The 25,694-nt window shown below is 40.5% G+C and overlaps 4 protein-coding genes and 1 pseudogene across 4 annotated transcripts; 3 read left to right on the top strand and 2 right to left on the bottom strand.

Moving 5' to 3' along the window:
- Positions 1–206: 206 nt before the first annotated feature.
- LOC147946771 (3-oxoacyl-[acyl-carrier-protein] reductase, chloroplastic-like) lies at positions 207–15,897 on the bottom strand (annotated as a pseudogene).
- A 474-nt stretch (positions 15,898–16,371) lies between these two features.
- On the top strand, positions 16,372–16,815 carry LOC147946770 (uncharacterized). Its single transcript, XM_087507249.1, has one exon. It carries the CDS (start codon positions 16,372–16,374, stop codon positions 16,813–16,815), a length of 444 nt encoding a protein of 147 aa, XP_087363375.1.
- Positions 16,816–19,580: 2,765 nt separating this feature from the next.
- LOC147946769 (uncharacterized) lies at positions 19,581–20,024 on the top strand. Its single transcript, XM_087507248.1, has one exon. It carries the CDS (start codon positions 19,581–19,583, stop codon positions 20,022–20,024), a length of 444 nt encoding a protein of 147 aa, XP_087363374.1.
- Positions 20,025–21,988: 1,964 nt separating this feature from the next.
- Positions 21,989–23,394, top strand: LOC104776717 (Octicosapeptide/Phox/Bem1p family protein). Its single transcript, XM_010500824.3, has 2 exons — positions 21,989–22,974; positions 23,093–23,394. The coding sequence occupies exon 1, from the start codon at positions 22,128–22,130 to the stop codon at positions 22,944–22,946; it is 819 nt and encodes a 272-aa protein (XP_010499126.2). The 5' UTR covers positions 21,989–22,127; the 3' UTR covers positions 22,947–22,974; positions 23,093–23,394.
- Positions 23,395–24,089: 695 nt separating this feature from the next.
- On the bottom strand, positions 24,090–25,141 carry LOC104776716 (transcription factor MEE8-like). The gene is made up of 4 exons (XM_010500823.3): positions 24,749–25,141; positions 24,589–24,657; positions 24,427–24,499; positions 24,090–24,333 (listed from the first exon to the last, which is right to left on the bottom strand). Exons 1-4 carry the CDS (start codon positions 24,971–24,973, stop codon positions 24,299–24,301), a joined length of 402 nt encoding a protein of 133 aa, XP_010499125.1. The 5' UTR covers positions 24,974–25,141; the 3' UTR covers positions 24,090–24,298.
- Between the last annotated feature and the right edge of the window lie 553 nt (positions 25,142–25,694).

Raw genomic sequence — 25,694 nt, 5'->3', positions numbered from 1 at the left:
AATAGGAAACCGACCAAATGCTAGAAATATAACTCAACTTTGTCTCTTTTACCAAATTGTTTTAACTAAACACAAGCCGCATCATACCAGATGTCTAGATTGCAATACCTCCATCAATGGTGAATACCTGCAAACTAGTGATATTAACAATGCTTAGATCGCTAACATAAATCAGAAACCAAGGTTAATCATAACCTGTCCGGTTACTAGCTGGTTGCAGGACTGAAAGCCAAAAATTCTACCAAGCCAGTCATTTTTTCATGCCGTCCAGATCAACCAAACCGTTTTGCTTTCAATCAGAACATTTTTTATCTAACAAAATATTTCCGTCTTAGATGCATATCCTAATCCACATAAATTACCCTGCAACAAATGTAAAAGATAAAATCTACATTACATAACGGGATTGTTCCCAGGGTTTTCTTTTCCATGTCTTCTTCAAGCTCGGCAGTCATGTAAGATGCAATGAATCCGGGGAAAACCACGTTGACATGGAATAGAAAATATATATTGTCGACGGACCAAGTTTCAAAATCATGTCCAGGTTTTTTTTTGTTTTTTTTTTTAAAAAGACGAATTTGATGAGGGAGATACGCCACATACACTATATTCCTGCTCGCAACTTCTCTGACAATAGTCTTGGAAAAGGAAATGACTTCACTTTTAGCGGCAGCGTAGTTTGCTTGACCAACAACTGACGAGATATTGATGATTCTTCCCTGCAAGATCATATGCAGAAGTATACCATAAATTATGCTTGTCTTTATATCACTTCTTTATCTTATTAAAGAGCTCAAATGAAAACATATTTTTCTTTTTATATATCATTTCTTGTTATGCTGCAGGGAAGTGTTAAGGATACGTCCGTATCATCTCATTACCTCTGCAATATATTGTTTCCTTGTACAGAACTTTACATATCTAGCTAAACCTAGTCTCCTCTACTCGACTTATGTATATATACTAAGATGTAATCCCTTCTGTAAAATATGCAATACATACAAAGCTTACATGGTATCAGAGCTTATCGATACCCTTCTTAAATTTTTTTTTTAAATCTCTGCAGCCTCCTTCTCCTCTGTTTCTTCTTTCGTGTTTCTTCCTTCTGTTCTCATCTTTTCCATTCTTCTTCCTCTAATTTCAGTCTTCTCTCAGATCTAATATTCTCGTCATTTCTCCATGGCTGCAATAGCTGAAACAGTTGACACACAAGGTCTCCTCAACATCAACATGATGAACATCACTAAACTCACATCAACAAACTACATGACATGGAGCCTCCAGGTTCACTCCCTCCTTGACGACTACGATCTTGCTGGATATGTCGATGGCACTTCCGTCCCTCCAGATTCCATGCTCACTACCTCAGATCCGCCTACTCCAAATCCAGCCTATGCGACATGGAGACGACAAGATAAGCTCATCTTTAGTGGGCTTCTTGGTACCCTCTCTCCCGCCTTGCAGTCCCTGGTGTCTAAAACCAAATCTTCTGCTGAGATGTGGAAGAAAATCTCTGCCACCTATGCTAATCCAAGTTGGGGTCACATTCAACAACTTCGTCTCCAGATCAAGCAAGCTGTTAAAGGTGACAAAACCATTGATGAATATATGCAATCTCTCACGACTAGATTTGATCAACTTGCTCTCCTTGGTAAACCACTTGCACATGAAGAGCAACTCGAGTACATCTTTGGTGGTCTTCCAGAAGATTACAAGACTGTCATTGATCAAGTGGAGGGTCGTGAGACTCCACCATCGATTATTGAGGTTCATGAGAAACTCATCAACAAAGAAGCCAAGCTTCTTGCTGTTGCTCTGTCCGCTGTCACCACTGGACCCACTTCTGCTCATGTTGCCACCAATCGGTCATCTCACGCCTCCGGGAAGCAGTCTTATCGTCCTCACCAGCCATGGAACAACAACAACAACAACAACAAGTATCGTCATCAATACTCACGGCAAGATACTCGTATGACCAGAGGCTATCAAGGCAAGTGCCAAATCTGTGGTGTGTTTGGGCACAGTGCCAAACGGTGCTCTCAGCTTCAAAAACAGCCACACTTTGGCTCTCAAAGTGGTCTGCTTCCGTCTCCCTTCCGTCAGTGGCAACCACGTGCAAATCTGGCGGTCGGACATCAACAACCAACAACCTCATGGCTCCTTGATAGCGGTGCTACTCATCACATGACAAGTGATCTAGGCAATTTGGCGTTGCACCAAGCATACCATGGTGACGATGCCGTTCTCATCAGCGATGGTTCTGGACTCCCGATCTCTCACTCTGGTTCACTGTCTTTACCTTCTTCCTCCTCCTCTAAACCTTTATCCTTGACCAATGTTCTTTGTGTACCAAATATCCATAAAAACCTTATTTCCGTCTATCGTCTTTGCAACACTAACAAGGTCTCCGTTGAATTTTTCCCTGCTTATTTTCAGGTGAATGATCTGATCTCGGGAATCCCGTTACTCCTCGGCAGAACTAAAGGCGAGCTTTACGAGTGGCCGGTCTCACCATCTACCATCAAATCCTTTTTTGCTTCCTCTTCCACAAAAGCATCTCTCCAAGATTGGCACTCCCGTGTAGGCCATCCTTCTCATTCTATTCTCAAAACCGTTGTTTCAAATTTTTCACTTCCGCATTTACAATCAGATTCACAGACCATGTTGTGCACTTATTGTGCTATCAATAAAAGTCATAAACTCCCTTTTTCGTAATCCTCTCTTCTTACCACTTACCCTCTTCAAATCATCTTCTCTGATATATGGACCTCACCAGTTCTCTCAGTTGATAACTTCAAATACTACCTAGTGTTTATAGACCATTATACACGCTATACTTGGATATATCCTCTCAAACAAAAATCCCAAGTTTGCGACACCTTCATCAACTTCAAAGCTCTTGTTGAAAACAAATTTGGCACACGGATTGACACTTTCTACTCCGACAATGGCGGTGAGTTCTTAGCACTCCGACAATTCTTATCGAGCAATGGCGTCTCTCACCTCACCTCTCCACCACACACCCCAGAGCACAATGGAATCTCTGAGAGAAAACACCGTCACATTGTTGAAACTGGGCTATCTCTCCTCACTCATGCTGGACTACCACACAAGTACTGGACTTATGCATTCTCTACTGCTATCTATCTCATCAACCGCCTCCCCACTCCTGTTATCAACATGGAGAATCCGCTTCAGAAGCTGTTTGGCACGACACCAAATTATGACAAACTCCGCGTATTTGGGTGCTTGTGTTTCCCGTGGCTCCGTCCCTACACCAAACATAAACTTGAAAATCGTTCAACTCCGTGTATCTTCTTGGGATACTCTCTGACGCAAAGTGCTTACATATGTCTTCAGCCCACCTCTGGTCGTATATACATCTGTCGCCATGTCAAGTTTGTTGAACAGAGCTTCCCGTCGCGATCTCCGTCACAGTCACCAACAGCCTCCACACCACCAACCTCTCCAATTTCTCAACCCTCTGCTGTTCTCATACGATCTGACATTTCTCCATTGCCATCTACCCTCCATTCACCACAGCCACCGTCACCACTCGTAACGCCGCCGTCACCGCTGCCCGGATCTCCGACGTTAGACCATCACCAGCCGATAATCGAGGAAACCGTCAACAATACAGGTCGTGATAGTGTTGTCAACGCCGATCTCGCACCAACCCGACCAGTTACCCAAGCAGGCCAACTCAAACAATATCAACGTCGTAAACCCTCTTCAGGCCCAAACTCGAAGGCCCATTCAAATCCATCAACTTCAAACCCAAATCCAACCCCTCCTACTAACCCAACTCCAACCATACCTACTCAACCCGTCCAACAACCTCTCGCTGCTAATCAACACCCGATGACCACTCGCCGGAAAAATAATATCCAGAAACCAAAAACCAAACTCAATCTCTCTGTTGCTCTATCCCGACATATTCCTCCTGAACCAACTACAGTGAACCAGGCTCTAAAGGATCAAAAGTGGAGAGGAGCTATGTCAACTGAGATTGATGCCTTCGCACAAAATCAAACACTTGATCTTGTCCCTCGTCAGCCTCACTTTAATGTTGTTGGTTGTAAATGGCTGTTTAAGAATAAATTTCTCTCTAATGGTTCTCTTGGCAGGTGTAAGGCGCGATTGGTTGCAAAGGGTTACTCTCAACAACTTGGCCGAGACTATACTGAAACCTTTAGTCCCGTAATCAAATCCACAACGATTCGTTTGGTGCTCGATGTTGCAGTCTCAAAATCGTGACCAATCAAGCAGCTCGATGTGAAGAACGCCTTCCTTCAAGGTACTCTAGAGGATGAAGTGTATATGGAGCAGCCGCCTTGTTTTGTGAACTTGGATTTCCCTAATCATGTTTGCAGGCTTCGGAAAGCAATCTATGTATTAAAAGAAGCCCCCCGGGCATGGTACACTGAGTTGAAGAATTATTTGGTGAGCATCGGTTTTGTTAACTCTCTCGCCGACACATCATTGTTCGTTCTACAACATGGACAGGACTATGTCTATCTCCTTGTCTAAGTAGATGAAATCCTCGTCACAGGTAGCAACAACGCACATATTCAAAGGATCCTCAACCTCTTAGCTGAGCGCTTCTCTGTCAAAGACCCTGAGGATCTCAACTATTTTCTTGGACTTGAAGCACATCGCACAAGCAAAGGTCTCCATCTATCTCAGCGAAAATATATTGTGGATCTTCTTCACAACTATGACATGTCCACTGCTAATGCAGTTAGTTCTCCCATGGCGTCATCGCCAAAACTCACACTCACCTCTGGTACTGCTCTCTCGGATCCCACTACTTATCGTAAACTTGTTGGTAGTCTCGAGTATCTTGCTTTTACAAGGCTTGATATAGCATATGCGGTTAATAAGCTCTCTCAATTCATGCATCGCCCCACTGATGTTCACTGGCAAGCAGCCAAGAGAGTCCTCCGATACCTTGCTGGCACACCCACACACGGAATCTTCTTCTCCTCTACCAACCCACTCTCTTTACATGCGTTCTCTGACGCAGACTGGGCAGGGGACTCCCATGATTATGTGTCCACAAATGCCTACATAGTCTATCTTGGTCGAACTCCCATCTCTTGGTCTGCCAAGAAACAGAATGGTGTTGCTAGATCCTCAACTGAAGCTGAATATAGAGCCGTTGCAAACACCGCTGCCGAGATACGATGGATATGCAACCTTCTGACAGAGCTTGGGATCAAACGAAGTGCTCCTCCGGTGATATACTGTGACAATGTCGGAGCAACATTTCTCTGTGCTAACCCGGTATTCCACTCACGGATGAAACATATCGCTATTGACTATCACTTCATTAGAGATCAGGTTCAGAACGGTCTCCTACGCGTTGCTCATGTGCACACAACTGATCAGCTAGCTGATGCACTTACCAAACCTCTACCACGACACCAGTTCCTATTACTACGAGGCAAGATTGGAGTGACCCCCGCCCCTCCATCTTGAGGGGGAATGTTAAGGATACGTCCGTATCATCTCATTACCTCTGCAATATATTGTTTCCTTGTACAGAACTTTACATATCTAGCTAAACCTAGTCTCCTATACTCGACTTATGTATATATACTAAGATGTAATCCCTTCTGTAAAATATGCAATACATACAAAGCTTACAGGAAGGAGTAACATGTCGAAACCAATGACAATCAGTGCGAGGATATAGACGGGTGACACGACATATGACAAGTAATAAAACGTGGAGACAACTGCGAAAATATGTAGAAGGCGAAGAGAAGTATTGCCTTTCTCTTCTTCATCATGATCTTTGTTGCTGCCTGAAGAGATAAAGGAGTTTTAGTCCTTGAGAATCCGAGTATCAAAGTTTTAGCAGTTTGCAGGAGTACAAACCTGAGTACAGAGAATTACACAATTACTTCGTCCCATTGCGATTGCTTCATCCCTATTATCAAGGTAACCTGAGAAATTCCTGAAAATGCGTGGCCAAAGGTACTTGATAAAAGTCAATGGTAACCAAGGTTCTCATTTACCTGCATTGTTAACCACGACACCAATGGTTCCCCATTTATCAACAGCCTGCAGGAAAAAAAGACAAAAGAAACATGATAAGATGTATTAGGATTAAGGGATGTAAGGTGCTTTACAGTTGATCACTCACGGTTTTCATCATCCCATCCACATCAGCCGCTTTCGAGATATCACCCCCAAAAGTAATAGCCTGACCACCATATTCTTCAATCTACAGTTCCAAAAAGGATAAATGTCTGAGATGACATGCTCTGACATGGAATCGAGACGTTGCAGAATAAAGCACTATTTTTTTTTTTTTGAATGTATGTAAAAATATATTCAAATAAAAAAGTGTCCTCTTTACAAGTAAATGCTTCCGTGAGCCAAATTGTTTGTCAAAAGAGTTTAAAGGAAGTGAAAAGAATTTAAAAAACAAAACAAACTAGGTGTGAGAAGCCAACCAAAGCTGCAACCCATCCCCCCACTTCGGTGTTTGCGTCTACAGCGCAAGAAACTTGTTGCGAACCAGCCGATACCAATTCATTTGGTGTGAAGTGCAGCGTATGTCCCCATGTTGACGCTTGTTTCGTTCCAGCCAGATAGAGTGAACAGAGGTCTGAAAAAAAATACGCAGAAGGAAACAGAGGGTATCGTTCAGAGTTCCACCCGAAAGCAAACTCAAAATTTGAGTGAAGCAGGCAGATACATGGGCAGGTAGAAGTTTCAGAGACAGAGAGCCTGCCACACCCGCAAGGTGAAAGGACAGGTGAAAAAAAGATGAGACAGCGTCTCCATTGGAGATCGACAAAAAACACAAGAAGGATCAACCCTTTGTTCCATGAAACCATGCGATCCCCTGTTGCAAGTCGGTTCCGAGCCGGTAGCTAAAGCAAGAAAGAATGCTTAGGGATAGAGAAAGGAAACCAAACTCCCTCGTACCAAATTACTTGTAATCCAAGGTGACGTAGCTGCAACCAAGTCTTAGAAGTGGAAAATGTAGGCACGTACTGATTAGCTGAGTTTCTCCAAAGAGCTGTGTCGTTTGGACTAGTGTGAGTCCTGGTACAGACCTGATCAATTTCCTGTTCAATCTGATTAAGCACAACTGAGCGATGGCGGCGATTTGTATGAGACTGTAAAACGGTCAAGACCGAGGAAGCAGACGGAATACCAAGAGCGATAAACCCAGTATCCCCAACCAGATCATAGATACATCCCATGGGAGACCAATGATCATGCCAAAATGAGGTAGAAGCACCATCCCCCACAACCATCTGATGGAAATTTTTTGCTTGTGGTCTATATTTGATGAGCTTCCGCCACATCCAAGACCCTTTAGCAGGGGAATCTTTGACTGACCAAAAGGAAGCTGAGCGGAGTAACTCCCACTGAATCCAATTCACCCAAAGTGAGTTAGTGGCCGAGACAATTCGCCAGATAAGTTTAAAACAGCTCACCTTGTTCACCTCTACAAGGGACTTTAGCCCAAGACCACCTTCCGCTTTAGGTAAGCACACATCCTTCCATGTTAAGTTGTTTTTGGAGGCATCAAGATCAGGACCTGACCAAAGAAATGCGGCACAGATCCGCTCAATCTCTTGAACACAAGCACTCGGCAACCGAAAAGCAGAAATCCAGAAATTTTTAAGACTTGCAATAACTGAGCTCAGCAACTAGAGTCTCCCAGCAAATGATAGAAGTCAGTGCTTCCAAGAACCAATGTGTGATCGTATTCTTTCTAGAAGAGGGAGGCAGTCATGAATCGTCATCCTCTTTGTAAGAAGAGGCAGCCCCAAATAACGAACTGGGAGAGTGCCAGCAGCAAAAGAAAACTGAGTGAGTAACTCCTCACGAGAGCAACTAGAAACCCCAGCAAGGAATAGTATCGACTTCTCCAAGCTAATACACAATCCATAGTATGCAGCAAAATCCTTAAACACTTGGAGTATACCTTCCATAGAAGAGGCCCGACCATCCGAGAACACCATAATATCATCAGCAAAACAGAGATGAGTAAGGTGCAGACCTTTACCCCGAGGGTGGTAACCAAATTGCCGAGCAGCAGCGGCCCTATCAAGCATAGCTGATACAACATTCATACATATCACAAAAAGATATGGTGAGAGTGATCAACCTTGGCGAAGACTCTTTGCACTTCTGAAGAACCCTGCAAGTTCTCCATTGACTTGAACAGAAAAGAGGCCGTGGAGATACACAAATGAATCCAATGCACAAACTTATCTGGGAGGTTTAGCGTTGTGAGTACATTGAGAAGAAAAGGCCACTGCACGGAATCAAAAGCCTTTAAAATATCAATTTTCATTGCACATCTAGAGGATATTCCCTCTTTGTGGTAATCCTTCACAATTTCTGTTGCAAGCAAGAGGTTCTCCATCAAGAGCATATCCTTTGTAAACGCAGACTGGTTTGGTGCAATAAAGTCAGACAGGATCTCTTTAAGACGGTTCGCCAATATTTTTGAAATGATCTATAAAGAACATTGTAACAAGAAATTGGACGATAGTCCTTCATTTCCTTTGCTGTCGTTGTTTTGGGTATAAGAGCGATAATTGTAGTGTTCACATCCTTAGGCAAAAAACCGAACTGAAAGAAAGACTGGACCGCCTTTGTAAGATCAGCACCAAGTATAGACAAAGAACTCTTGAAGAACTCCACCGTAAAACCATCCGGTCCCGGTGATTTATTTGATGGCATTCAAAAAAAGACCTGCTTCACTTCCACCCTTGAAACCTCCATGAGTAGTGCATTATGCTGTGACAGGGAGAACCAAACGGTAACATGTCCTGCAATGCTTCCGTAGAAAGACTTGTGAACTCAGGTGACAGATGAGTGACCAAATTCGAAAAGAACCACACCCCCCCCTCCTCAGCCTTAATATTTTCCATATTTGTGAGGCTACGACCACAAGGATCAATGACCTCATTGATAAAGTTCAGAGATTTCCTCTCCTTGATGGCGTTATAGAAAGCCCGGTTGTTCTTATCTCCTACTTTCAGCCAATGCAATTTGGACCTTTGGTGCAAGAATCTCTCCTCCAAACCAGCTACGTGCCCCAGCTACTATTAGCAGAGGCCTGCTTTGCAATGTCATGAGGCGTAGGATGAGCATGAACATCTAACTTCTTAGCACAAAGATCCTCATAAGCAGCGGTAGCTCGACTTGAAATGTCAGACAGCTTGTTACAACTTAATTCTTTCAATAGCGGTTTTAACTGCTTTAGCTTCTTACTCAGTCGAAACAGAGCAGAAGTGGAAGGATATATCGCCTGAGTTCCACGCCAGAAGTCTCCAACAGTGGGCAAAAACTCTGGTTGAAGTCTTATAAGATTCGTAAATTTGAAAGGGCCTTTTTCCGCTGCAACCCCGCATCAAGGAAGATTTTCCCCCTCAGATGATCAGAACAGCCTCCAGCCTCCATCATATAGTATGAGTTAGGGAAGGAACGATCCCAAGCCATATTATGCAGGACTCTACCCAGCTTCTTACAGATAGGCCCACTCTCCTGATTGTTACACCATGTAAATATCGGACCCCTTGCCCGCAAATCCACCAATGAACAATATATCTAAGTGTCCTGGAAATCACGCATCTCCGAGGTGACCATTGGCGTTACTAAATAGTTAGAGTGTTCTTCAATGTCAAGCGTTTCATTGAAATCGCCCACTAAAATCCATGGTTTACCACATAAGGAAGGGAGATCATGTTTCTGCTGAATGTCACGCCAAAGCTCTTTGCGTTCCTCTGCTGTGTTACGAGCATAAATGAAAGAACACCAAAACTCCTTTGTTCCTCCACCAAGCTTCACAGAACACATTATCTATAGAGAGGAATGCTCAATTGTATTAGATGGTAGGGTTACAATATATATAGTGTGTACAATGGTGTTTATACAAATATTAATTACAACTATAGTCCTCAATATTCTAATGCTCTTACACGCCTCCTCAAGATGGAGGGGCATACGCAACTCCAATCTTGGATACTTGTTCAATAAATTGTGGTCGAGGCAGTGGTTTAGTCAGAGCATCCGCGAGCTGATCGTGAGTAGAGACATGAGTGACACGCAGATCTCCTGCTTGAACATACTGGCGAACAAAATGAAAGTCGAGAGCAATATGTTTCATCTTCGAATGGAAAACAGGATTGGCGGCGAGATATGTAGCACCCACATTATCACAATATATCACCAGAGGAGCTGGGAGAGTGATCCCAAGTTCAGTGAGTAGTGAGCAGACCCAACTCAGCTCTGAAGTCGTGTTAGCAACCGCCCGATACTCTGATTCAGTGGAGGATCGAGCAACACCTCACTGCTTGCGTGAGGACCAAGAAATCGGATTACCCCCAAGATATAAGATGTAAGCGTTGGTGGACACACCATCCTCTAAGTCTCAGGACCAGTCAGCGTCGGAATATGCATGCAACGTCATGGGTGTGTCTGAGCAGAGAAAAATACCAACGGTGGTAGTACCAGCCAGATAGCGTAGTATCCGTTTCGCGGCTTGCCAATGGAGTTCAGTCGGTGCATGCATAAACTGTGAGAGCCTGTTCACTACAAATGCTATATCCGGACGAGTGAAAGAGAGATTCTGAAGGCTCCCTAGTACAACACAAAACTCGGTCAGTGTTGCAAGCGGTGTACCAGAGGTCAGCGTGAGCTTTGGTGTCGGAGCCATTGGTGTGGAGACAGGCCGAGAATGTAACATGTTTGTCTTGGCAAGAAGATATGGGATATAGCGTTTTTGCATTAGATGGAGGCCTTTGGAGGTGCGAGTGGCTTCAATGCCCAAGAAATAGCTCATTTCACCAAGGTCCTTGAGAGAGAAACGTGCAGCAAGATGGGCAATAAAACTCGTGAGGAGAGCGATGTTGTTACCGGTGATGAGCATATCGTCGACGTAGACGAGCACATGGACAACATCTTGACCATTTTTTCTTGTGAACAACGACGTATCCGCAATTGAATTGGTGAAGCCAAGGGTGAGAAGATAGGAGCGTAATTCCTGATACCATGCACGCGGAGCTTGTTTCAACCCATATAAAGCTTTGCGAAGACGACATACATAGTGGGGACGGTCTTGGTCGATGAAGCCAGGCGGTTGTGTTACGTACACCTCATCCGTCAACGAGCCTTGAAGAAAGGCATTATTGACATCAATCTGCCGTATATTCCAGCCTTTGGAAACAGCAACATGAAGAACAGAGCGAACCGTCTTAGACTTGATCACCGGACTGAACGTCTATGTGAAATCATGACCATATTGTTGGTGAAAACCCTTTGCCACCAGCCTTGCTTTGTACCTATCAAGTTCACCATTAGGAAGATATTTGAGTGTAAAAACCCACTTACAACCAATAACATTTTGAGTTGGACTTGGTGGAACAAGCAGGTAGGTTCCATGTTTGATCTGAGCATTTATCTCATTGCACATCGCCTGACGCCAGTTTGGATCACGCAACGCTTCGACAACAGTTTTGGGTATTATTGGTCGTAGCTTGGTCGTGGTTGCAGTGAGGGGGAGTTTTGTTATTGGTTTGGTGATATGATTTTTCGAACGAGTCTGCATAGGATGGTTATTATGTGGTGGTGACGGCGGAGCTGGAATTGGTGAAGGTGATGGTGAGGGTGAAGGTGTGGAAGACGATGTAGACGTCGTAGGGCTATTGTTTGTTGGATGGCTTAATGGGCTTAATGGGTTGTTGATTGTAGATGGGCCTGTTGGACTTGGGTTTGAAGTTTGATCTGGTGGACTGGTGGTTGGATATGGGCCGGATGAGCTATTGTTTGGAGTTGGGCTAGGTGAAATAGTCTCGTTGGGAGATGGAGCTGGTGCGAGAAGCGTTGCGGATGTAGTGGGCATGGTGCCATGCGACGACGATGTTGGCGATGGTGCAACCGGGAGAGACGGTGACGGCATGGGGTGAGGAGCTGAGCACGAGGGAGACATAGATGGAGCTGTAGCGAGTGGGCGAGTCACAGGAATGATGGTGGAGGTGGAGTCATACGGCGTGTCGTGTGCCATTGCAGACAGCGGTGACGACGACGGTCGAGCAAATGGGAAGCTCGATTCCACAAATTGGACGTGTCGTGAAGTGTAAATACGACCAGTATCACGATCCAAGCAAAGATACGCACTCTGCGTAAGTGAATATCCAAGAAACACACACGGGACCGAGCGACGTTCCAACTTGTGAGAAGTGTATGGACGAGTCCAGGGAAAACACAAGCTTCCAAACACACGAAGCTTAAGATAGTTGGGATGCTGAGAGAAGAGCTTTACATATGGAGACTCATTGTTGAGAACTGGAGTGATCATTCGATTGATTAAGTACACGGCGGTCGCAAAGGCATAACTCCAGTAACAAGTAGGCATGGAGGCTTTGCTGAGAAGAGCTAGACCAGTCTCAACAATATGGCGGTGTTTCCGCTCAGAGGTCCCATTCAATTCTGGTGTGTGTGGCGGTGTGTAATGCCGTGAGTCACAAGGAAGGACTTCAACGCTACGAACTCACCGCCATTGTCCGAGTAGAGAGTGCCAATCTTACACTTGAATTTGTTCTCCACCAAGGCTTTAAATGCAATAAATGTGTCACGAACACTTGATTTCAGTTTCAAGGGATATAGCCAAGTATATCGAGTGAAATGATCTACAATGACCAAGTAGTACTTGAAATTGTCCACGGAGACAATCGGAGAAGACCAAACATCAGTATATAAATATTGGAGAGGATGGGTCGAGACGATTGTGTTTGAGTAAAAAGGTTGTTTGTGACTTTTATTCATAAGACAATCAGAACAAGACAGTGTTTGATTATGAGAATGGAATACGGGTAAGGAGAATTTAGAAATAAGAGTTTTCAAAACAGATAAAGAGGGATGGCCTAGTCTTGAATGCCAAGATGGTAGGTCTGTTTTTGGAGTAGGAGTGGCAAGATAGGTGGATGCAAAAAAAGGTGTGACTAGCCACTCATACAGCCCATTTCTAGTCTTGCCTTGGAGTAACCGCGCCCCCGTGCTGAGATCCTTCACCTGAAAATAAGCAGGAAATAATTCTACCGAGACACCATTAGTATTGCACAGTTGATAGACCGAGATCAGATTTTTCTGAACATTAGGAACATAAAAGACATCATTTAAAGCAAGAGAGCGAGTTGGTGTGGGTAATAAGGCAGAACCAGTGTGGGAAATAGGCATCCCTGAGCCATCAGCAGTAGTGACTTCTTCACCCCCAGTGTAAGGCTGATGAAGTGCGAGGTTGTTCAAGTCGGATGTGAGATGATGCGTAGCACCAGTATCCAGCAACCAATTCCCCGGATTGTACTGTTGAGTCATTGCTAAATGAGCCCGCGGCTGCCAAGGAGTGACAGACGACACGAACGACTGGTTGGAGCTGTATGGCATGGGCGGAAGCTGGAGTTGAGAACACCGACGAGCACTATGACCATAGACCCCACAGATTTGACATTTGCCTTGATATGGACGCGGTGAGTATTGTTGGCGTTGGTGTTGCGGATTAGGCGACCAGTTGTTGTTGGTGTGGTTGTTGCGATTGTTGTTGCAGCCATGAGGACGAGAGGAGTTGTTTCCACGGTAGGTCGCAACATTAGCAGTCGCTGGAAGAGACGACGTGAGTGCCGCCTTCGCAGCAAGTTTCGTCTCGTAGTTGAGCAGCTTCTCATGAAGTTCCGTCAAGGTAGGAGATGAATCACGACCCTCAATCTGATCAATTACGGTTTTGTAATCTTCAGAGAGACCTTCAAGGATGAACTCAATCTGAGCTTCATGTTCCACCGGTTTGCCAAGGAGAGCAAGTTGGTCAAAGCGGGTGGTAAAACCTTGAACATAAGCATCAATGGTCTTAGTTCCCTTCGTCCAGTGCTTGAGTTGTTGACGAAGCTGCTGAACATGACCATGGCTGGGGTTGGCATAAGTAGACGAGAGAGTGGTCCATATGTCTTGAGCCGTGACTGCCTTGGAGAGGATCGGCTGGACAGAGATGGAGATGGCGCCTAAAAGTGCACTGTAGATCAACCGATCTTGTCTCTTCCACACCACAAAGTCAGGATTGGCAGAGACAACATCAGCCGCAGTAACTGTCGGCGTCGGGACGGTGAGAGATCCGTCGATGTAACCGGCGAGATCATAACCATCGAGGAGTGCGTGAACTTGGCGGCTCCACATGAGAAAGTTGGATGACGTCAGTTTCGTAACATTCATCATGTTAACATTAACGAGTGTAGAGGAGGGAGAGACAACGATGGTCTCTGAAACAGAGGCAGGAGAGTTTGAACCAGACATGATGAGAGAGTGAGTATAAACGAAAGGAAAGAAGAAGAAGGAGGAGGAGGGAAGCGGCGAATTTTTTTTTTTTTTTTTTTTTTTTTTAGGTTAGGTATCGCAGCTCTGATACCATATAGAGAGGAATGCTCAATTGTATTAGATGGTAGGGTTACAATATATATAGTGTGTACACTGGTGTTTATACAAATATTAATTACAATTATAGTCCTCAATATTCTAATGCTCTTACATTATCATCTGTCCACTTTTAAAAACAACCTGAAGTGTTGTTTGACGGCTCCCGAGAACAGATACTCTGCCAATCCTACTGAATTCATAATTAGAAACAAAATTTCAGTCACCAAATGTTCTCCCCAACACCCTACTAACATTTGTTCTCCTGAACCTTAGTTTATAACAAACAACCAAACTGAAAATTATTCCGTCTAACCCAATCCCGAATTATATCTTGCTTACTTGTCTTATTCAAACATCTAATATACCAGAAGAAACCGGACATTAAGGTTTTTTATGGGGTGCCTTTCTTGTTAACATTGCTAGAGCTGTTGCCCGTAGCTTTTTGAGAGGAATCGGATAAGAATTTATGAGCATTCTTAGAATTGCGAGGCTGTTGCACACGAAGAGCAACCTGGTCCTTCGAATTCAAAGGCTTCCTGACAGTCGCTAGGACCGTCTCTTTCCCAGTCTCAGTAACAATAGGGATATCAAATTTTTCAACCTCCACATGATCAGTATCTGGCACAAACTCCCCCTCCTCAGAATCCCGTAAGGCGTCAAAACGTAAGGTTTCCTCTGTTCTCTCATCCACAATAGGAGGAACAACAGCGGCAGTCTCCACCACATGCATGATCGCAACCGCCGACGCAGGCGAAGTGACAGCTGCAGCAGGTGAGCTAACCTGAGCAGACAGAACAGCGGGCATGCCCATTGACTGCAAACTAGGTAGGACATTCGATTTGGCTAACTGTAGATGTTATTTCTCAGCTAAAGAGATGGGGGAACTAACTGTATATCTATTGATTTTCTTTAGCTGAAGTTTTCTCCATAGTAGATGTTATTTTCTACTAACTGTACAGCACAGTTAGACATTAACTATACATCTATTGATTTTCTTTCTAGGGAACTAAACACTATAACCCAAACCCAACTAGACAGAAGACTGATGGGTACCAACTACGGAGAAAATCTGTTAATGCCAAGGGATCCTGGCCCAAAATTTTCACAATTCAGAAACTGGAAGACGAGTGTTGTGTAAATTTAATGCTTCGAGAGTATAAATACAGATCAAATCTAACAATAATGATTTCAAACAAGACCCCCACTCCGATATGCAGATAAATAGTGTTAGTCCAAACCTATGCGCCTATGCAGAGAGATAGTGTTAGTCCTAACCTTACAGCCAACTTTACCCAAGGCCAGTGGCCCAGAGCAATAGCTTTACCAATCCCTCTAGAGGCAACCACACGTACATTATACTGATATATGAATTTTGTTTGCCCCAATATACATGATCACACGTACATTAAACATGTCCTCGTCATCTTTTCTCATTTCTTCCACTTGTACATAACACATTAACTACGATTTTGCTGATATGATAAACACTCTTCTAAAAAGAACATATACTGAGTCTAGTTCATTTTTCTTTGATATTTTTAATGCAGTCAACACTTTTGGTAACTTAAAATTATCTCGTGCACGGAAAACCACATATACATTAAATTATAATATTCATATCATATGTGACCTAACATTCAAAACCACATATACATTTAATTATAATATTCATATCATATGTGACCTAACATTCATCGCCCTTGCCCCTTGGCCCCTGCGCAAGGATGGCTCGAAAAAGAAAGACCTAACAGTCATCTACAACTACAACCAATACAACTGAGAGAGTAGAAACACCTTCGTAAAAATACGTATACGGCATACGTAAATCATTCATTCTTCCCATATAAATACCCCTTTCCATATGCTTCTTCAGTTCGTAGCCACACACATCAAAAACCATTCTTAAAACAAATCATATTAGAGTTTAAGAAAATGGTGAAATTAAATGGTGATCTCATCTTCATACTTATCATCATGGCTTCACTCCCATCTCCTTCCCACGGCCAAATCTCACTCCCTGGCATCAACATAACCCGTATCATAATTGAAGGTGTCGTGTATTGTTCACCTGTCGGAGATCCTAGAGCCCCAGCGATCTCGAATGCCACTGTTTACTTAACATGTGCCGGCGCAACCACTAGTCTCGGTCAAGCAGTGACCAATCCGGCCGGTGCATTTACCATCGTGTTCAACATTTTAAACAATGCTTTGTTCGACCCTAGTTTATGCGGTCTCGGAGTTAATCTTCCCGCAGGAAATTGCAATCTTGTTGTACCGGATGGCGCCCTCAATGCCACATTTAGTTTGGTGAACGTCATCCTGACTAGTTCCCTAAATACTGCTGTTTTCAGAGCCAGCCCATTTACCAGTCGCTGATGATGCAAGGAAGACTTTCGTGCATGCTGAATAATAACGGTTCTAATTAAGTTTTACGTACATTGAGATGTTGCGGAGAGAAGGAAGTGGCTGATGCTCCACGAAGCTTATGAGTAGCTCCCTCTTTGTTGACGTCATGTGTGATTATACATATATATAATGATATCATTTATATTATATACTTGAATAATTTGTATCCAGTTTGGGTTGGCTGGTCACATGTGGCTAACCATATTTGAAACAAATGTCTACAACTATTTTATTTTAAATTTTGTACGATTACGTTAATGAATGATATATACTTTTCTGTTAATAAACTTATATTGAATTTTCTTTTATTATATATAACAGTTTAATTTTAGATAAAGAAAATATTTAAGAAAAAACTTAATATATTAGGGGCTGATATGCTCAAATTTACCCTAGAACTACTCTCTCAAATTAAGAGGTCACTGTAATACTTAGGGGTCGAATTCCACAGAGACTCAAGATCAAATCCACTAAATTATAGAGTTTTGCTATTACGCTAAATAGGATGATTTAAATTAAAAAGGCAATGCAAAATATTAAATTAAACTGTTGTAAATTCAATAGATCAAAAAGTTAGGTCCAGAGAATTTCTCAGGAAATTACAAAATATTAAATCAATAATTAAATAGTATTCAAGCAATTAAAATCATATCTAGAACTCTAAACTCTTTTGTAAAATAAATCAGTTCTCACTGGAAATATTATCTAAATTTTGAACCAGAAAATCCAAATCTCTTTGTAAAATTCTAGGTTAAAAATCAGCTTTAAAAATAAGTTTAGATTGTTCACAAAGTTACTAAATCAAATCTCTTTGCAAAAAGTAATTTTGCTCGTCAAAAGGTTTTATCAGGAAAATCAATTATATTCTCATATCAATTTACTTTCTTAGGTTATTAATTCTAGATGGACAATCAAGTATTACTATGAAGAACAACCTATGATGAAGGTCTAGAAAGATAATGAATCCTAAATAAACAGATCTAATAAATCATAAAATCCCTGTGAAAATCTCTGAACCTAACAAGCAAACTACTCAGACGTATTCAATGAAGAACAAAACATAATTCTGAATAATAAACAATTGAGATTAAAAGAGTAAAAAAGGAGTTTAGGAATTCTTCTATCAAATTAGTTCAGATCTTTCTCTCCCAAAAGCTCTCAAAATCTCACAGGATTGCAGAAAAATAAAACTTTAGGGTTTTCTAAAACCCAAAAACACTATATATATATATAGATATGTCCTAAAACACGTCAGAGACTTGTGTTGCAAATATGAAAAACTTCGGGCAACTTTGTAAAACTTCCAAATTTGTGATTTTTCACCGGCTGAAGAGGGTGTCGACCGATGCTCCTTCAGTGTCGGTCGATGCTCCAACTCTGATCCGAGTCCAAATTTATTCTTCAAGATTTATGCTCCAAAATGATCCAGATTGCTCTACTTTGCTCTTTATGTGTCAAAGTTCTGGAAAACCTGCAAAGACTCAAAAACATCCTAGAAAACAAATCAAAAGACTCTAGAAAACTCCTTATATCATGGTTAAAAACCATGATATATAAGGGGCTAAAAAAAATTACCTTTATGTTAATTAGGCTTGGTAGTGGACATATGCATTTTCGATTTGAAGATCATTGAAATTTTATTTTTGGTTTAATTTTAACATTGCTTTGTTTGTAATTGTGTTGTATGTAGTAGCACATATAGACTATAGTTTGCATTGTCAATTTTAATATTTCTATTTGTGAGTTTTACGCAGATATAGATTGGCTCGGTAGCTGTATTATTTGTTATAAGGCTCAAACAGATGGTCAGCGAGGTGGCAATGAACATCTATAATGGAGATGCCCCTAACCATGGTACATAATACAATTTTTTTTTTCAATTGTATAGTCTCCCTTTAGTTTTAATAAGCTTTAACTATGCAGACAATGTGTCTAGTGTCTAGACGCATAGATAAACTGGTGACATGCATGTAAGTAATCAAAGTTACTGTAATAGTCCTATTTTCTCATATGGTTGTGTCATAAATCTCTGGTGAATTCAATTCAGATTGGTAGCTTGATTGGTTGAACCGCAGTGACATGGCTTCTAGGACCACTGCGGAAGTATAAGAACACGACAAGAGACGGTCGGAGGGTCTTCATGGACAAGTCCCGTATTCCGCTCCTTTGGCAGTAGAGAAATGAGCCTTGACGTCTTTGCTTACAAAAGTCTTATAAGAACCAGCTTAGGATTAATTGGTGAATTGGCAAATGGTTTATGCTAAATCACTTCAGTAAACGCTTGCTTTAGACATAGCCTAGGTCCATACAAAAATAATGGATTAGTTCTAAGTTCTAACGAAACTTTGAAGACGAAAAATATTTAAACAAATAAGCTTCACTTTAGCATTTTACTCTCCAAACAAAAAAAAACAAACTTCACATGATTTTAATCTAGACATCGTACCCTACCGTATTAATTCATATTAACTACGGTTTTGTTAAATTGATATAATTCTTCTAAAAAAGTACACGTACCGTATTTCAAATTAACTTTCCTTGGAGAATTTTTTATCCAATCAACACTTTTTATTAACTCAAAATTTCTCGTGCACGTAAAATACAAATTAAATACTTAAAAATATTCATATCAGATGTGACTAAATCATTCATTTCACCCATATAAATACACCCACTCCGAAATAGGCGTCTTTGCCCAACACAACCAAAATCTTTCTATAAAAGAAAGAGAAAAAATGGCGCAAACAAATGTTTTTATCATCCCCATATTTCTCATGGCCATAGCTTTACTTTCCTCTTCTTCACACGGTCTTTCACTCGGTGGCCTCCGCATAGGCCAAGGCGAGATTTTTGGAGTCTTGCGGTGTAACCTTACCGGAGACCCTGAAGCTCCTCCAGTATCCGGAGCCCCCGTTTACTTAAGATGTGGTAACTCAAGCACCAACATCGCTGAAACAGTAACAGATGCGGAAGGTACATTTAACATGGTGTTCAAACTCTCAAGAACGGTTCTCTTCGTCCCTAGTTCATGCGGTGTCTCTGTTAATCTTCCAGCGGGGAATTGCACTCTTTTCGTACCTGAAGGCGTCCTCACTGCTAGACTTAAACTGATCACTGTTCTCCTGACGGGTATAATAAATACCGCTATTTTTGAGGCAGGCCCATTCACCGATGAATGATCTTGTTGTTGCTTCCTTGAAGGGCCAAAAGACGACTTTCATGCATGCTATATAACAATAATGGTCTTACGATTATATATTTGATGTGTTATAGGGAGAAATAAGTGAGCTTACGCTACACAAAGTTTATAAGCAGCTCCCATTTTGATAGCTTTCCATGTGTGATTATCAAAATCTAGAATAATACTGGGGTACTTGTATATTTAGTATGGGTTCGCCGCCATACCTATGTGTTTGTGATATATGATACATACGTGCGTATATAAATCTTCTTTATTTTCGGTTATAAATATCAATCAAAATCCTTTGAATTTTTAGATTATTTTTTTTTTTGCAAATTATATCCTTTTATAATAATTTCATTTAGATAAATAAATATTTAACAAAGAACTTTAGATATTAGACTAGTAAATAAATTAGAATGAATGTATTTTGAAAATTTAGATCCTTTGTTCATTTTCGTTTTGTAAAAATGCACTTATTCGTACTACTGAAGTAGTGAAGTTTCCATTTTTGATGTCGCAAATGCTTATAAAAAGCCAACTTAGATGATATGTGAATATTAGTGATGATAGTTATGGTGGTGAGATATTGATAGCAATAGACCTGTTAAAATGGGCTGTCCGTGTCCATTTTGATCCGTCCAACATTGTCCAAATAATTGACCGTGTCCATTAACAACTGATCCATTAACGATCATGCCCATTAATGCCCATATTTTTGTTTGTAATTTTTTCTCCAAATCGATTTTGACCTAAAATTGTCTGACTAATAGATCGCCCAATGTCCAGATTGTCCACGCCTGTTTTGTCCATAGGCTTTGTTGTCCACGTCCACTTAAGCCCATTTCAATTATGGGTTTGTTCATGACTGGTCCATAATGAATTGGACATGGTCCGTTTATGGACAGCCCGCCTATTTTGACAGTTCTATATAGCAAGCTGATGATGATGGTACATATAATAATTGATAGTCACATATGATGATGAGGATGCTGGTTTATGATGTTAAAGCATGGTATGGTGCTAATGACGATCCTGATCATGATGATGATTATGATAATTGATAACGGCTTCCCACACTTTACGGGTATATTAAATATTACTGGTCCATGGCCTTGCGGTCCATTCTTATCTTTGTCATCTTCTGTCCTCAAATTGTTGAATAATAATGATTATGTATAAAAATATTCCTCTATGCATGGGAAATCACAATGGCTAACTTACCCACGTTGATTGCCAACACTATATGTGTGACATGTAATCTTTTATATATATTTTAAAGTTGTTGCAACATACATTGTATAGAAATATGAATGTAAATATTTTAGTAAAAACAAAGCAATAAAAATACTCAACTTACATCATTATTTATAGTTGAATTATCCCTTTAGTAAAAGCACTTTACCAGTAAATACGAATGTCTTAGCTAAATAAGATTGTATGTATATAATTCATTCTTTTTGGAAGTTTACTTTTCCGTAATTAAATTTCCCGTCTTAAAAGAAAAACAACTAATTAAATGTAGTGTTATAACACAAAACAACAGTTCTCCAATTCTATCTAACAAGCTAAAGAGAGAACCACATATAGTACGCCTTAGCCACATATAGCCACATATAGCCACATATAGAACCACATACAAATTAAATTCACACTACACGATTCATCAATTGTACGCCTTAGCCACATATAGAACCACATACAAATTAATTAGTAGGTTTCAAATTTTTATTTATTTATTTATACGTATATATATATATATATATATTGATGTTAATAAATTGTATTTCATTGTTTACATGTATATATTTTATATTTAATTATTATATCATAGATTTTCTTTTTGTTTTATTATATAAAGATGAAAATATTATTTGCAGAATATATTTATGAGATAGATTTTTGAAGCTCCATGTTTATCAAGCTTATTTATTATTAAAGATAAAACCGTTTTTAGAACAGGATAATCTTAATATTTAATTCCAAATCAATCTGGATGACGATAGAACTCAGATTAAGAAACAGAAAACCCTAACTCAAAAACCAAGTAGCTCCAAAATCAAATTTGTGTCATTTGACTCTCTAAATCGCTGCCACCGTCATGGAACCGCAAGCTCCGTCGTTAAATCCCAACCTCCGTCTGCTTTGTAGCTACGGTGGCCGTATAATGCCCCTCCCACCGGAAAAATCCCTCCACTACATCGGCGGAGAGACGCGGTTAGTCGTCGTTCCACGTGACATCTCCTTGATCGACTTCTTCAAGCTTCTCTCCGACAAGCTTCTCTTTAGTCGCTCCTTCTCTCTCAAGTACAAGCTCCCTGGCTGTGAACTCGACGCTCTCATCACCGTCTCTGACAACGATGATCTACAGAACATGATCGCCGAGTATGACTCCACTCGCTTCCGGCATATCCGTCTCTTCCTCTTCCCGTTAAATCAACCCGAGTCAACGCGACAGTCTGTGACGGTCAACCGGTTGCTAGGTCTCGAGTCACCGATCTTCACCTCTTCATCTTCCGTTCTTGCCAGTCCGATTTTCCCGCCAAGCAGTGGTCCGACGCAGTTTGTCCATGGCGACAAGTACCATGCAACAGCGGGGGAGGAGAATATGAGAAAGGATCACGAGGCGGCTCCTACAACCTCCGCCTCTATGTTGCTACCGGAAAATACCGCAGCCGCTGATGGTAACGGAGGAGTATCAGATAGAGAAACAGAGAGAGTAGAAATACAAGACCAGCCACGGCCAACCGTTCAAGAGCCTTTTCCCCCGCAGCAGCCAATGATGTTCTGCTATTTACCAGTCTGGCCGATGCAGCCACATATGGTTAATTATCCAGTTGCTGCTTATGCCTTGTCTCCGGCAACAGAGCATTCTTCTAGGTTAGATCCTGTGCCGGCGAATCAGGAAAACGCGACCTGAAAGGAGTTTTCTTTACGTCAAGGACAAGGTATCTTTCAATCCTTTTGAGTTTGGAAATTAAATTTTTTTAAAGAATATAGCGTATGGAACACGTTAGGTCGATCTCTTCTAGACTGATGTCGTTTGCACCTTGATCCCTTAAACAGGATCCGTTGTTATAGTATATGTGTAAGGCCTAAGTAGTCCTCTCTCAGCAAGGCTCGAATTTGAGATCAAAGGTTTCAACCGTTTTACAAGACCTTTCGACAACAACAAGAAACTATCTGCATTGGAATATGTAAAGTTTGGATTTTGATAAATTTGCTAACTACTTACGTAGGTGATTTTTGGATGTAGATTTAGAAAGTGTTTTAGTATTTAACTATCACGTACGTCGTTATTCCATTATAGTTTTTAACACTGTAATGTCAAAGAAAAAGAAATAAGTTACTAGTACTTTATTGCTGATCAGGCCATGATTTTTTTTTTTTTTTTTTGGTTTTAGATTTTGATCTTTTTTAGTTTTTGATTTTTATGCTGAAACTGATTATTTTTAAAAATACAAGTAATTCTAAAGTTATATTTTTTTTTTCCTGTGTATGTATTTTTTTTTTATCATCACTGCCACTCTAAAGGAAATAAACAATGTCAATATAAAACGTTATTTTATATCCGATTCAATATTTTTGGCATATATGTAATGATTTATGTTAGCGATTCATATACTAAAAATACGTTTTGAACAAAAATACAGACTCGGTTTGTTACATCCAACCTTAAGGCTCACAATATTTTTTCTAAAATAATTATAATTTTATAAGAAGTGGCCTCCCAAACGTTAGTAAAATTTCACAAAACCTCTTTTTTTTTAGCGTGTTAAACTTTGTAATACTTTTCTTCAAAAAAAATAAAACAAATGGTAGTATTTTAATACTTTCACATGATCATAAACACATATTTTTCTAGCCAAAATACTTATAAGATATCAGATATGTAAAGATCACACACTAGATCCAATTGATAAAATAAAAAAAATATATATATTTTTTTGATCTGTAAATAAGAAGAAAACAAAATTGCATCACTAAAACATATCATAAGGTTAAACAAAGAGAATTAAAAGGTGGACTGTTGCCGAAAAGTGGGCGTAGTGATCAGATCATATCTTAGGCAAGATCCTTAAGTTCTGAACGCAATTTAAAGATGGTATCGTATTACAACAAAACACGTACCATTAAACCAAAAACATACAATACCACTTTATTCTAACTAACAAACACATAAAGAACAACATCTGGGATAATAAGAACAACATAATAGAAACTCTTGAAGAGTATCAAAACAGCGCCAGCTTGAGTAAACGGTCTCCAGTCTCACATCTTATTGTTTCGTACGTATTCATGTAATGCTGCAAATGAAGAGATATTAACAACGAGAAAGATAAGCTTCAATGAAACTAATACAATTGACTATGGCCATATATATATAAATAATTTCTTACCAATAAAAAGAATTGCAAGCTGCAAGTGCCTCACGTACTCGATAGTACAATCAAGGATGCCGTTGATATCCGTCTACAAATTTATAAGAAAATAATATACAAAGAAAACTATCATCTCCCAATCGAAAAACAAAATCAAATAAGGAGGCAGAGGTTGTAAACCTGTGGGCAATTGGGTGTTACTGCCTTAAGTTCTTCAATTTTGGTTCTTATAAGTTCTCGCTTCATCTCCTAATTCAAAGAAGAAAAGGAAAAAAATATGAGGAAATCAAGAGTTTCTTGGGGAAGAAGCATCAATACCAAAACAATTATTATTCGTTACTTTCGCCAACAACTCATCAGGAGATTTTTCTGAAGATTTAGTCGCGCACTGTCTCTTAACTCGACTCTTCTTTCCGTCACTCTTTGACTCAGCTGGCCTCTTTTGCCTTGCATTTTCTTCACCTCCTTCGTTGTTGATCCTACGCACGTTACTATGGGCCTCGGGATCAGCCAGCGAGTTCACTCTCTCCAACCATAGCCGAAGAAACTCTTCATCGTTGTTCATTTCTTTTGATAGGTTTAAGTGATTATGTATTCGTAAGTTTGGTTGAGATCTTGAGTTTAACGCAGACACTTCAAGGGAGTACTTATAGATAGAAGAGGATAGATATGTAAAATACTCATGCCGAGAAACAACAACGTTTGCCGCACAAAAGCTACTCTTCGTCACTAAGTTACCAATTTTATTTAAATAAATTCATAAATTTTATAAGGTCATCTAAGCTACATAGATAAATAACCAAGAAATGCAATGTGTCCATTTGTTGACCTTTTGTCATAAATTTAAGAATAGAGATTTTGGATGCATGCGCATGCTATATACAGACAAGATACGACATTGAGACCTTACGACATCACGTGGCTTTTGTAGTCGTTTAGTCAGAACACCACACGCATGACGCATCAGGAGTTCTCTACGTTCAATACAAATATTAAAAAGTTGTCATTTTTTTTCTGTTAAAATGTTTTCTTATAGATAATAAAGTATTACATAAAGAGTCGCTAATATAAAAAAAAAAAAAAGGTAAAAAGCTAGCTGAAAACTAGATTATAGAAAATAAAAAAGATTTATAATAAAGAAAATAAGGGAAGATCAAGTCTAAAAGAGGAAGAGAACAAGACAAGAAAATGCTACAAGAGATTATAAAATTTTAGATTTCTCACGGAGGAGCAAAGGAGGAAGTCTGGGGCTCTGTCCAGCAATGGAGTAATGGAACTCGCCTCGA

This window comes from Camelina sativa, chromosome 3 (genome assembly GCF_030686135.1).
Source record: "Camelina sativa cultivar CO46 ecotype springtype chromosome 3, ASM3068613v1".
Taxonomy (NCBI): domain Eukaryota; kingdom Viridiplantae; phylum Streptophyta; class Magnoliopsida; order Brassicales; family Brassicaceae; genus Camelina; species Camelina sativa.
Note: the sequence above shows the minus strand (reverse complement) of the source record. Positions and strands in the feature narration are given on the sequence as shown.